Source organism: Lagopus muta, chromosome 9 (assembly GCF_023343835.1).
Source record: "Lagopus muta isolate bLagMut1 chromosome 9, bLagMut1 primary, whole genome shotgun sequence".
NCBI lineage: Eukaryota > Metazoa > Chordata > Aves > Galliformes > Phasianidae > Lagopus > Lagopus muta.
In genome coordinates, this window is record NC_064441.1 from 10,077,737 (window position 1) to 10,091,229 (window position 13,493).

The 13,493-nt window shown below is 45.9% G+C and overlaps 1 protein-coding gene across 1 annotated transcript; it reads left to right on the forward strand.

The window, feature by feature from the left end:
• The first annotated feature begins 4,272 nt into the window (after nt 1–4,272).
• Nucleotides 4,273–13,344, forward strand: CLDN16 (claudin 16). The gene is made up of 5 exons (XM_048955373.1): nt 4,273–4,713; nt 8,426–8,528; nt 8,786–8,950; nt 10,271–10,462; nt 10,797–13,344. The coding sequence occupies exons 1-5, from the start codon at nt 4,570–4,572 to the stop codon at nt 10,934–10,936; spliced, it is 744 nt and encodes a 247-aa protein (XP_048811330.1). The 5' UTR covers nt 4,273–4,569; the 3' UTR covers nt 10,937–13,344.
• Nucleotides 13,345–13,493: the final 149 nt, after the last annotated feature.

Sequence of the window (13,493 nt, forward strand, 5' to 3'; positions counted from 1 at the left end):
GCAGGTGGGCAGGCACCCACATCCCCCAACCAGCCCCAAAAGCTGCCCTAAGCTCGTGAGCTGTGAGTCAGCCCTCTGCTTTCTCCAAACTTCAACTCTTTCCCTTCCACAGCAGATCAAACATCTCGTTGCCACGCTAAGCATTTCTCAGCAGCCCCTTTCATCCCCCCTCTCTGAGTCCCCGGAGGGTCTTTTGTCACTCTCTGATAAGAAAGCTGGCTGAATGGGAGTGAGGGGCACGGCGTTTCAGAGTGGATGCTTCTTGTGCAGTGACTCACCAGGCTGCAGGGGACAGTGGCAGGTCCAGGGACACGTCCTGGCTTACTGGGACACATCCTCACCCAAAGGGAGCCAGCTTCCTGGGAAGCATGAGCAGTTTCCACCACGTGACTTCTCTTCCTTTGCTTTTCCCTGAAACTGTGGAAAGAGCCAGATGTGCACTCTGTTCCCCATGTACTTCCAGCATGACTGAGATTGGAAGCACAAACCTTGTGCTTCAGTCACCTTTGTATCATGGCAGGGGAGAATTCAGGCTTATGCTGGGAGACACGTGCTCAGAAGGGGATGAGGACACAGGGAAGTGGCAGGGCACCAACAGCCCACGGGGTGCCTGGGGATGAGGGCTATTCGCGGAACTAAGGACATGCCAAGAAAAGGTGTGTCTGATCTGCTGCCCCACTCCTCTGCCCCTACACGCCTGCGTGAGCCTGGTATGTAGCGACGGCACTGTGTGTTCTTGGTGGCTGCTTTCAGGAACCCTGAGCGGTCACACATGTTGAGCAGATAAAGATCTCACCACTCCCACATGGAGAGTGCAGCCACTGTGTGGCAGGAGGAGCGGGGCTGTGACTCCTCTAAGTCAGTTGCTTAGTCACTGCCTCAGTTTCCCCAGCTCTAGAATGGGGTTAGTAATACATCTCTGAGATCGTATGTTCCTCAGGTGTGGGGTTTACTATACAGCCGTAAAATAAAATGTATCATAGAATCATAGAAGCATTAAAGTTGGAAAAGACCTCAAGGTCCACATAGTCCAATTGTCAGCTCATTCCCACCATGCCTACTAATCCTCAGTGCCACATCTCCATGGGTCTTGAACATGTTGGCAGCAAAGGTGGGACACACTGTGCCCTACTCATGGGACTGCAGCCTCACTGGGTATTGTTCTAAGAACAGTTTTGTGGATGTGTGGCTGAAAATCAGCCATGATCCTCCCACAAGTAGCAAGAGTCTCTGTCACTTTCTGTAAGTACATCCGTAATGGAAATGAGAACGTAATAGCTTGTCTTTGACAGGGAACACAGTCCACTTTGTGCTAATGGAGTAATAAAAGCAATCAACCTGGAGCATGCTCATCTTATTACTGGGAGCATGCGAACCAGGTGATAAGGTTGCTGTGTTAGCCAGGTTGTGCTGCTGCATTGTTCCCATGCAGTTTAAGAGCTCTACAAGGCCAAGCCCTGGTAATTAAATACTAGGACACCCTAGTGCTTTTGTTAGCCTGAAAGTACTGTAAATTTTAGAATCACAGAATCATTAAGGCTGGAAAAGACCACTAAGATCATGAGGTCCGGCTGTCAACCCATCACACCATCCCCACTGACCTGCATCCCTCAGTGCCACATCTCTGTGGTTCTTGAACACCTCCAGGGACAGTGACTCCACCACCCCCCTGGGCAGCCTGTGCTACTGCCTCGTCACTCTTTCTGAGAAGGAATTTTTCCTAATATCCAACCTGAACCTCCCCTGGTGCAACTGAAGGCCATTGCCTGTCTTTACATAGCTGTTGCCTGGGAGAAGCGGTCGATTCCCACCTTGCTCCAACCTCCTTCGGGTAGTTGTACAGAGGGAAGGTCATCTGTCACGCTGTGCTGGGAAGGCAGAGTATAAGAAGATTCAGCCTGGATATTAGGAAAAATAACTTCTCAGAAAGAGTGTTTGAACCTGGCACAGGCTTCACAGGGATGTGGTGGAGTCACCATCCCTGGAGATGTTCAAGAATTGTGGAGATGTGGCACTCAGGGGTGTGGTTAGTGGGCAATATTGGTAGTAGGTGGATGGTTGGACTAGATGACTGATGACTGTCTCATGTCACATGCTCTGTAGCAGTCTTACACCAAAGAAAGCTGGAGGATTCTGGCCTGCTCCCCAACAAGACCAGGATGCTCCTACGCCCCAAGCTAGATGCAAATGGCCAGTGTGAAGCCACTTCCCATCCCCAGTGACTCAAAGTCAAAGAAGCACTGGCATCCTGCTCCAGGAAGGGTCATTCACTTCCTTGCCCTGCAGGAAGGGTGCACACAGGGAGAACATGGAGTTGGGACAGCAGCATGAATCTCTAGGCATGCGGAAAATAAACATAATATTGCCAGGACTGTAGAGAGATGTAGCAAATCATGGGTGCCATGGGCACCTGAACACCTGCCTTCAGCCTTTCAATGGTATTGCTTCTTGGACATCCAGTGAGCTAAGCTTAGAACAAAAGATTTGAAACACTACTCTGACTATTAGTGTGGTTCTACTATCCTTCTGAGAGCTTTTTCTTTCTGCCTCATGTTTGTGTTGGGAAAAAAGGACTGTTCTCTCCAAATTGTGTTTTATTTTTTCTCTCAGAGAGTTTGTATGGGAGTTCAAGACAGTGAGATATGTATGGAGATGCATGTAGTATTGCATTGGCACAGGCTGCCCAAGGACGTGGTCAGTGGGCATGGTGGGGTTGGGTTGACCTTGGTGATCTTAGTGATCTTTTCCAATCTTAAAGATTCTCTGAGTCTTTTATATGTCTAGCACGTTTCTTGTCCAATCCAGGCTCTGCTGGATTAACAGCAGTCCTTAACAGCAGGACAAGGGGAAATGGTTTTAAGTTCAGGGAGGGAAGATTTAGGTTGGATGTTAGGGGGAAGTTCTTTGTTATGAGAGTGGTGAGGTGCTGGAACAGGCTGCCCAGAGAAGTTGTGGATGCCCTGTCCCTAGAGGTGTTCAACGCTAGATTGGATGGGGCCCTAGTCAACCTGGTCTAGTATTAAATGAGGAGGTTGGTGGCCCTGCATGTGGCAGGGGGGGGTTGGAGATTCATGATCCTTGAGGTCCCTTCCAACCCTGGCCATTCTGTGATTCTGTGATTCTGCTGCTTGCAAGCTCTGCTCTTGTCCTCTATAAGGATTCAGTTCTGTTTGTGGGAAGGCTCACTACAGCATCCAGCAGAGAAAGATGAAAAGTTTTGCAGTGGTTACCTTCTAAGGATGGAATTATAAAACACAGATGAGATGAGGTAAAGCAGCACAGAGTCCTGCAGAGCATGGCTTTTCAACGTGGGCATTTTGTTCTTTGTGCAGCATCTCCCAGAAGCACATGCTGAGGACTTCTCTGTAGTGTGACCTGTGAAGAACAGAGTGATCCTGGGATTAGGGCAGAAAGCTGACTCTGGGAGTAAAACTGCTCCATGAGGCTACGAGACGAATTCTATAGGCCACATATATCACTGCAATAATAAATTTGTTATTGCTCTTGTATTTAGAAGGCGATCCTGGAGCAGGGAAAGCAAGCTCTGAGCAGCTTTGTAAAAGTACCGCCTGGCTCCATCTGCAGGTGGCAGCTGAGATGACAGCCACACTCGGTTTGGAGGCAGACTGCGCGCAGCTGAAAGCAGAGCAAGAAGTTGCTCCTCAGCCCTGTGCAGAAGACTTGTCCACTGAAAGTGAATCTCCACTCTTTTATGGTTTCTCTTTCCAAAAATAAAGATTGTTGAGTCTGCGCTGATTTTGTGCATTTGGACCTTTGGAATAGTCCTGCTCCCCCCTGGTTTTTCTGGAAGATTCCCTGGAGCTTGGATGGAAAAGTTCAGGATTCCCATGTGTGATCTGCAGTGAACAAACTGATGAGCAGGGCATGAGGAGTTTTGGGTTTGTCTCCACACCTGAGTTGGGATGGTTGCTGGGAGCTGTTGGTGTTGGCTCTGGGGATCCACAGCTGCTGCCTGTTCCCTTCCCTTCCTAGCAACGTTCCTGCATCAAGCTTGGTCACTGGGGCACTGGAGCCCCGTAGAGGAACAGAAGAGCCTGGGAATTACACTTGTACACATTATAGTTTCTCAGAGCTCAGGCATGAACAAGTATGGAGGAATAAATATTAACATATTGCATGCATGTACCCGTGGATGCTCTTGAGTGTGACCGTAGCAGGGCTCAACACTTCTGCACTGAATAACAGCTTTTGATTCTTTTTAGAAATCCCTGCTTTCCCAGTCCCTGCCATCGTACTTTTCATTTTTTCCCCTCAGAGGCCCAGGACTCCAGTTACCTGTGTGCCACTCCTGCTCAGCCCTATTTTCTCCAGCCAGGCATGACCAGCTCCAGCCATGTGGGGCTGATTGGTGGCAGCAGCTCTGAGCTCCCTCCTCCCATGCTTACTGTAGTCCAGCATCGCTCTGGCAGCCATTCTCCACATGTGACATCTACAGAAGGCAAGAATTCTTTCTGCTCATGGCCACTGGAACAAATAGAGGCAATCTGGGATGCTGAGGGTCTGCCTATTGCCCAGCTTTAAGAACAAGACCTGGGCACTGCTTTTGCCATGCCGCTGGATGTACCAACACCTGCTGGGATGAGGTTTTTCCTCCAGTATGCTGGCTGTTTTTTTGCTTTTTTCTCTACTGGCTTTTTGATAGCATCTACCTGGACAGACTGCTGGATGGTGAACGCTGACGATTCCCTGGAGGTAAGATCTTTTGGAGAACCTGATCTCCAAATCAGATGTGTCCTAGAGAGAGTTTGGTTTCTGGCATCATTGCTTCGCTTTCATCTACATTTCCACTGTCATGCAGGATGAAAGTGGATGAAAATGAGATGAATGGCTCTGGCAAGAGCTGGGGGACAGGGGTATTTTGTGTAATTCTCTCTGCTGGATTCCACTCTCAGGAAAAGTTTAGAAGCTTCAGATTTAAGTGTGCATGAACTAGAGTGTGTTACCGTGCAGCTCCAGCCTGCAATGGGTTTTTTGGAGATGTTTCTAATTCTATAGGCCAGACTTCTTGGTGATAAAGTCCAACATGTGCACAGTCATTTTTCTTAACAGCCACTGAGCTATAGAGCTAGCAGAAGCCTATGGGGTACATAGGGACTGCTGTCAGATCCAGCTCCCAAAACTATTTTCTTGAACTTGTGCAGACATTAGCACTTTCATGTTAAGAAAAACAGCATAATCCCACTGGTGTGACTGGGATATCACTCTTTGCTTATTGTCCTAATTTGGAACATGTTTTAGATTCATTTCAGGAAGCTATGAGTCACCTGGATTAAGCTGAGGATGCTGGTATGAGCAGAAAAGCCAAACGGGTCACAGATTAGAGTAACAGAATCATAGGATCAGTAAGGTTGGAAAAGGCCACTTGAGATCATCTAGTCCAACCATCAACCCATCATTGATCCATAATTTCTAAGCAAAATGGAGGAGGAAAACCCAACTCCTAAGTAAGTCCAGAAAAGAATCGATCCCAGTATCCTGAGGCCATGTAACCTTGTCTTCTTGTCAGGAGGCACCTGTGCTGGGCTGTCCCTAAGCATCCCATTAACACCCTGTGTGGTTATTAGCAGGCACCACTCTCACATTCCTGCTCTGAGTGTGAATACTAAATAATAGAGCAAAATGCCCCCAGCCTTAATACCTGACTGAATGAGCTCCCTAATGGCCCTAATGACTCACTGCTTCTAGGAATATGGGAATGCAGGGAAACCACTCATGGCCAGAAAGGTCTGCAGTATAAAACTGCTGGTTTCAGCTAGGCAAGTTTTGACTTCAGGAGAAATCACAGAATTGTGAAATCACTGAGGTTGGAAAAGACCACTAAGATCATCAGGTCCTGCTGTCAACCCATCACACCATCCCCACAGACCTGCAGCCCTCAGTGCCCCATCTCTGTGGTTCTTGAACATCTCCAGTGATGGTGATTCCACCACCTCCTCGGGTAGCCTGTGCCAGTGCCTCACTGCTCTTTCTGAGAAGGAGTTTTTCTTAAGAAAGTACCTTTGTTCTTCATTATGGAAATCCCTTGGCCTCCAGCAGCTCATCTCTGCTGCAGGACTCAGGATCCAGCAAGATGCTGCAGCACAGAGCCGGGCTCGTGCTCATACAACTGTGAGCAAGGCTGGGGCAGGATTTGCAGTGGTTTTTGCTGGTAAAAGTCATAAACTGCTTCCTAACAAGCACTGTTGTGTCAACTCAGTCCCTCCCTGTTGTAGCTGGATTAAAAGAATCCCCACCACTGTTAAGCACTGCCTGGTTCACTCCTGTGCTCGGCAGTCACTGTGTTGGCACCTTCTACAGTGCTGTAAAACACCACGTGCTTTCCCCAGGTTGGTGAGCCTGTGATTGTTCTTTCATTTTTTATTTTTGTATTAGAATTATTTCAGTAGCAATTATACATTACGCATAGGATATGATTATATGTATTGCAGTCATTACGCAGTTGATGTTTTACATGCGTACTTGTGCTAGGGAAAGCAGGTCGTGGCTATGTGTTTCACAATCAGAGCTGGAGATGGGAGTTTGGGATGAGATGTGCAGCTCCTTGGGGAGCCCTTGGTTGGGCAGATTTGCTATGGGAGGGAAGAAAAATCAGAAATTAGTGCTTGGGTTTGCCCATGTTCAGTGCTAGCAAGAGTAGGTAACAGCTGAAACATCCCAAGAAACAGAGAACATTCATCAAGTTTTTCCCAGTCTGGAGAAGGGGTTGATTCGTAAGCCAGATCATTGAACATAGATTTTGTATCTCAAAGACCTGCTTCTGTTTTACGTGAAAGCTAACGAAGCCTGGAATGCTGTTAGTCTCCTTATAAATAATATTGATGAGGATGCTGCTTGTAAGACTTAAAAAACAATACTAATGTGAGCAAGTGAGGAAGTACATGAGAGTAGCAGCTGAATACAGAATAGTGTGAATAAACCCACAGAGATTTAGGTTGAATATGAAATGAAATAAACACAAGTGGAACAAAATGCAATTTAATAAAAATATGTTAATTTCAAGTGAAAACTAACATCTATGCAAATTTTTTACATGAAACTCTTCCCTTGAAAAATAACAGCCAATGAAACTGTATCTTTTTCCTGCATGACTCCTGATTTTTGTGATGTTTTTCATTTGACTTGCCCCTAGCATTCTCAGAACTTGCAAGTAGTTTTCATCTTCACAAAACAAAATATATGGATTGTTTTCACTGAAACTTGGGCAATAACTTTTTTTACCTGTCTGAAATAGTGAGTCATTTTTAGACATCTGTAATCCACCATTCAGTATCACAGAGAGTGTTACAATTTGGCTTGTACAATGTGTTATGAAGACAATGCTGTGGTTGGCTTCAGGCTTCAGTACATCCCGAGTTAAACTTCATTAAGTGTCTGGTGTGCATTATTATCTGCTTTGTGATTTACAAAGCATAAGAAAAAGAAATTTCTTGCATCATCCATACCAGTACAGCTGTATCCCCTGTATAGACCCATTCCCCAAGTACTGTTTCCAGTGGGGTGCCCCTGGCAGCAGCAGGGCAGACTGGAGCCCCAAGCTGCCCCCACATTATCCTCACTCCTCCTATGAGCAATCCTAGAAGTGTTTCACAGGTGCTGATTGCTATATTTGCATGGGTAATGAAAACACCTCCAGTGTTAAAGTGATTTATGGAAGGCTGGGCCAGGAACGCTATCTAAGGCTTCAGAAGGATGGAAACAATGAGCCATGATGCGACTGCAAGCTGTACAAAGCCTGGATGTCTCGACGATGAGTGTGATTGGTCCCACAGCTGGCAGTGTGCAGCAGGAGCCCCGAGGCCAGGACCAGCACTGGCTCCCTTGCTCTTCCAGCTGGTGTTTATGGCTGAGTCATTTGGGGCAGTCCTTGAGAAGCGTCTGGGAAGGGGCTCACACCTCCATTCTGCACAGAACACTCCCTTATCCTGATGGGGCCACCTCCTCCTGGTACGAGGCTGGTCCCTATGAGTCATGGGCAGCTCCATCCTCTGAGCCTTCTCTGCAGGGAGGTGGTTGGAAGGGAGTGGAATGGCAGATTCACGGGTCGTCCGGTCCACGGCCCTGCCCAGCTCAGCCTGGACAAGTAACTGGCAAGGGCTGAGCAAACCTCCTCTTAGATATCTCCAACCAGCCACCCCTACATCTTCCCAGCATTTTTCCTCAGAATTTATATCCTCCCCAATAGGATTTTTTTTTTTAAATCTCATCTGAATCTCTTTCATTCCAATATAAAACCAAGAGCAGAAATAGAAAACACTGCCTTTTCTCTCCATCCTTCTCCTTTTCTTAGTACTTCCTACCAAATAACTCCAATTAGCCATCAAAACAGATGAACCAGGACATTTACTGAATCCAGATTGGTGGATATACTAACCTAGGGTCATTTTTCTCTCTCCTTGACCCATAGGTGAGTACAAAATGCCGTGGTCTGTGGTGGGAATGTGTCACAAATGTTTTTGATGGGATCCAAACATGTGATGAGTACGACTCCATCTTCGCTGAGCACCCTGGTATGTAAGAGGGAAAGATGTTTCCATGAGAGCTGGGGACACCTGAGCATAGGACAGGGATCAAAAAGGGCATTTCTTCTATTCAGTCACAGATAATTTGATGCACTTATATACTGTGGCTGTATTTCTCTCAGTGAGGCATTAGTCCCAGGGAAAGCTGGAGGAAGCTTCACCCCAGGAAAAGGTGTTCCCACAGGACCTGACCCAATTACCCACCCACATGTCCATTCCTCATTTTTTCTGCTTCTGTTCTGCAGTGAAGCTGGTGCTGACCCGAGCCATGATGATCACAGCAGACATACTGGCAGGATTTGGATTTCTCTTCCTTGTCCTGGGTCTGGACTGTGTGAAATTCCTTCCAGATGAGCCACTTATCAAGCTGCGCATCTGCCTGGTGTCTGGAGTTACCTTGCTCATTGCAGGTATTCTTGGACTGTTCCCCACTTTGCAGGCATCCTTCAGGAAAAAGGAGGTTTAATACCTTCCCTTATTTTGGAGACACAAGCTGGTGATTTTCTAGAGGGCAAACACCAAGGAAGGATGTTTATTTGCTGTGTTTGTGCAGTGTAGCTTCTAGGACTCTCTGCCTGCCCCTAGCAACAAATAGTTGAGTCTATCTTTTTCTATCTCACTTATTGGATAGATTCCTTGGTTGCTGAGGTGACTGACTTCCACTTACTGTTGATTTACTGTGAGGAAGTCAGCGTTGTTGAATAGGGCAAAGAGGCAGAACTGCCAGAGGACTAGAAATGCCCTGGCACCCTGATTCAGTTCCTGGCTCAGCCACAGACTGTGTGGCCTTGGGCAAGTCACTTAGCCCAAAATCTTTTCAGCTCATTTGTAACAAAAGGGTAATAACACAGCTCTCCTTCTCAGGTGATAAATACTTTACTGACTGAGATGCTTTGCTATTACAGCCAGTGGAAGAGTTTTAAATACAAAAATAGACTGCCAACAGGTTCTGAGTCATTTCATTTGACTTTATGACAATATTGAGCATCTAACTCTGCTTCAGTGTATGTAGATGTAACACGAAACTCACTGCAGCTACTGGGTGCACATATGAAGTACTAAGACAGGTTCTTTTAAACACCCGCCGTGTTTAAACACGCCTCACAAAATCAATCTGAAAAATGTTGTCAAAGTTCAGAAAGTCAAAAGAGATTTGAAAATTAATATCTCAAAGCAACTTTACAACAAGAAGCTGAAATTTTTGCCATCTAATGCAGAAATTTGTGTGAGTCATTGAATCATGATGTCATGATTGATGTTGGGAAAGACCATTAAGATCATGAAGGCTAACCATCAACCCATCACACCATGCCCACTTACCCACATCCCTCAGTGCTACATCTCTATGGTTCTTGAACACCTCCAGGGATGGTGACTCCACCACCTCCCTGGGCAACCTGTACTAATATCTCACTACTCTTTTTCGGTAGAAATTTTTCCAAATATCTTACTAATATTCTATAAAAATGCTACAAACTGGAGCTGTGGGTATGAGATATAGCCCTTGTCTGGGAGGGCTCAAGACAACATCATCAGGGGCCAGGGTGAACAGCCAAATAGAGCTGGGACAGAGCAGGGGCCAAAACTTGATGTCCAAGGAGGTTCTTCCCATCCTGAAGTCTGATCCAGGAGACTGAAGGCTACAGCTCAGGGTTTTGTACTTGTGGTCTCCTCATGATTACTGTGGTCTGACTGGCAGCTCTGTGTGGCACCTCCCTCCTGTCCTGCAGGTCTCCCAGGCATCACGGGATCAATGTGGTATGCCATTGATGTCTACGTGGAGCGCACCTCTTTGGTCTTCCACAACGTCTTTCTGGGCATCCAGTACAAGTTTGGCTGGTCGTGCTGGCTCGGCATGGCGGGATCACTGGGCTGCTTCTTATCTGGGTCCCTGCTCACCTGCTGCATGTACCTCTTCAGAGGTGAGGAGCACGGGCAGGTCTGAAACACAGTGAAGGGACAGAGACATTGCTCAGGGCCTGCTGCAGGCCCATAGAGTCCGGAATGTCCTTCAAGGACATCCTTCAGGATAGTTGCTCATCCTTCATTGCAACATCTTCAGCTGTAAAATGGGAATAGTGTTATTTCAGCAGCACTATATAGCACATCAAGGGTTTTGGGTGGGAGCTGAGGTGCAAATATGGCATAAAATGTTATTATTTCATATACTGGAGTGCTTCTTTCTCTGTATTTTGAGGGTTTACAGTCTGAGAACCTCTGCGCACTTGTGAGTAGATCTCATTTCTCTCCTCACAGAGACCAGCTCTGGAAGGCTCCACTCTGCATACTCCTTGAGGAAAGGCTATTCCTCTGCTGGGACGATTGTAACTAACGTGAACTTGCCGTCCTCACAAACAGCAACTGCCAAAATGTATGCCATGGACACAAGAGTGTGAGAAGGAGGCAGAGACAACAGAAGGAGCTCCACTCCAGTGGACTGTGCAGATACTTGAGCTCCTGCAATTGTGGTATAGATGCAAAGTTGAATTTTGAGGTGTGTTGTATGCTGTGCCAACCAACACAAACTCTTCCAGCCTTTGGCTCATCACTATCAGCGTGAGTGAAATAAATCAGCTGCTCCCACGTCAGCCACCAGCTCTCAGCATAAAGAACATCAAACTGGAAGTTGGATCCTAATAGATGGAAGCACAAGTTAGGTGTGAAGTGATGAATTCTTGGATTACACCAAGAAGGCACAGAGAGATCTGGACATGATGGGCATTTCTGTTACTCCAGCTTCCTGGAGTAGTAGAGGAGGAGCAATCTAGAATCACCTACTAATGCGGATTTACTTGCAGATCTCAAACCGTTGATTTCTCCTGCTCCCTTCCTGAAATATGTTGTAGCTGGGGAGACTTCTCAGCCTTTGTCCTAATGGTCTTCAGCTTTTTTTAGGGTGGTGGGAGGTGCTTCGTGACTTGCAACACATGGGTCAAGCCAAGCAGTGGCTCAGAGGACACTTTGGGGCTGACCATCCAGCTTTGTGCTCCTCTAGGTGTGCCAGTAAAACGTATGCATACCCCAAATACTGGCTTAACTCAGGATGCAAATTCCTCAAATATACATGTATACAGAAATTATTACATAAACATTCACAAGACATTTTTGCCTTCAGTGTGCATGAAGTATAAGGGTTAATTCTGTTCTCTGCATGCTGTTAGCTTTGGAGGATCCATCTCCTGCACTAGAGGTCTAAGTAAAGGTCACAGCAGCACTTAGGTTTGCTGGGTTGATGTTTTGTAACAACCAGTCCAATGCTGAGTTGCTTCATTCAAATCCTGCTGACAGTCTAAGTGATGTTTTGATCAGTTGTTAATATGTAGTGGTTCATGCACTGATTGATCAAACTCTGAATCTGATTTCATGACTGCAGTGTGTAGTCCTCATTAGTTCATTGTCGTGCCTTGATGCCAATCTATTTTAGTTTGGGTCCTTTACTCATTAGCAATAAATCCTCCAGGAAGAACATAGGATTTCATTTCCCTTTCAAAATCACGACCCAAGCCTAAGGACATTGCAGGTGAGCTCATGTATTAAGGTGCTTTCTTTAGTTCTTCCAAATTCCTATTGGGGCAGCCTATCGGGGCTCTGGCTGGTTGTAGGCTACAGAGGGTAGCAATGCCTTAGATCTTTGCTAAGATGATTTCATGCTCTACAAATAGATATTGATTACCCATTTTGATGCATGCAAGCAAGAGAAAGATAATAAAATGATGACATCTACAGTAGGTGTCCTTTCCTGCCTGCAGTATATTGTCCTTTCACTGTCTTGGTCAGCCTTGGCCAGAAGGGCTCTTACTGCAGCTCTAATTCAAACTCACTCTTTGTAAAGGTCTTTGTAAGAAACAGACAGGAATAGTTTGCTTTTACATGGGAAGGCGTGCAGTTTACTTTTATGCCCTTCCCCTAGGAGTATCTTCATTCACTGCCTTTGCCCACTGTGCACAAGAACTTGAATGCATCACTCCTAGAAAGGGACTCAGAGTATACCAGTATATTGATGATGTGTTGTTTGGGGGCCTTATGTCTCACCTGACTGGGAGAACATAACCTTCTTAAAGACTGACACCTGCATTTGAAAGATAACAAAGGGCTGTGGGATGCTTGACAAACAGCATTCAAGGCCAGTCTGGATGAAGCTTTGAACAACTTGGTCTAGTGGAAGGTGTCCCTGGGTTTGGAACTAAATGATCTGAAAGGACCCTTCCAACCCAAACAATTTTATGATTCTATGATTCTGTTAATCTATTTTGACTTTTTGAAGGGAAGCAATATGTGTTAGTAGGGGTTGAGATTGTGTCAGAGTTGACCCAGGCCAAGCAGTCTCAGGAGATAACACTGTGAGGGGTTTGAAGCTCTAGTTTAGCTGTTTGCCCAAACCCCAAACAATACAATCAAATAATGGGAGTCAACTTACTGACAGGCCTGAGATGAAGACATTCAGTGGGTATTCCACACCCCTTATTACCCTTAAGCAAATGTTATCACAGTGGGATACAAATAAACATTTGCTGATTGTTAGATGTCATTTCACCTTAATTTAGCCAGAGAGAATTTTGAAACTTCAGTGACCCTGGTCAGATCATTAAGTTCTTATCCTGTCCTTGTCAACTAACATATCTTCATGCAGGTGCATGGATATTTTCTAAAACATGGATTTTGCTACTTTTCACACACATTGATTTTTCTGTGAATTCAGTCTATCTGAACTATTATTTTCACTAGATAAGATTGTTTCTTTAGAATTCTATTTTCCTTACATTTTGTCGTATTTCTGAGATACAATAAATACAGTTGCCTTTGAGTGCCATCTTCCTCTAATGCCTCTTCCAAGGTTTGCCCAAGGAGGCGTTTGGATAGGTGATCTGCCCTCATTCCTGGGAGGGAAATCACTGCTTTCTTGGAAGGAAAGCAGGTTTTAGGAAGGTGGGGTGGGATTCCAGACCTTTGCTA

What these genes read in the sequence shown, in the direction of transcription:
- CLDN16 (XM_048955373.1), top strand. Translation starts at nt 4,570, where the DNA reads ATGCCGCTGGATGTACCAACACCTGCTGGGATGAGGTTTTTCCTCCAG. An exon ending in AGTTACCTTGCTCATTGCAG is followed by an intron (nt 8,951 to 10,270) that starts GTATTCTTGGAC and finishes CCTGTCCTGCAG; the next exon opens with GTCTCCCAGGCATCACGGGA. An exon ending in CTGCATGTACCTCTTCAGAG is followed by an intron (nt 10,463 to 10,796) that starts GTGAGGAGCACG and finishes CTCTCCTCACAG; the next exon opens with AGACCAGCTCTGGAAGGCTC.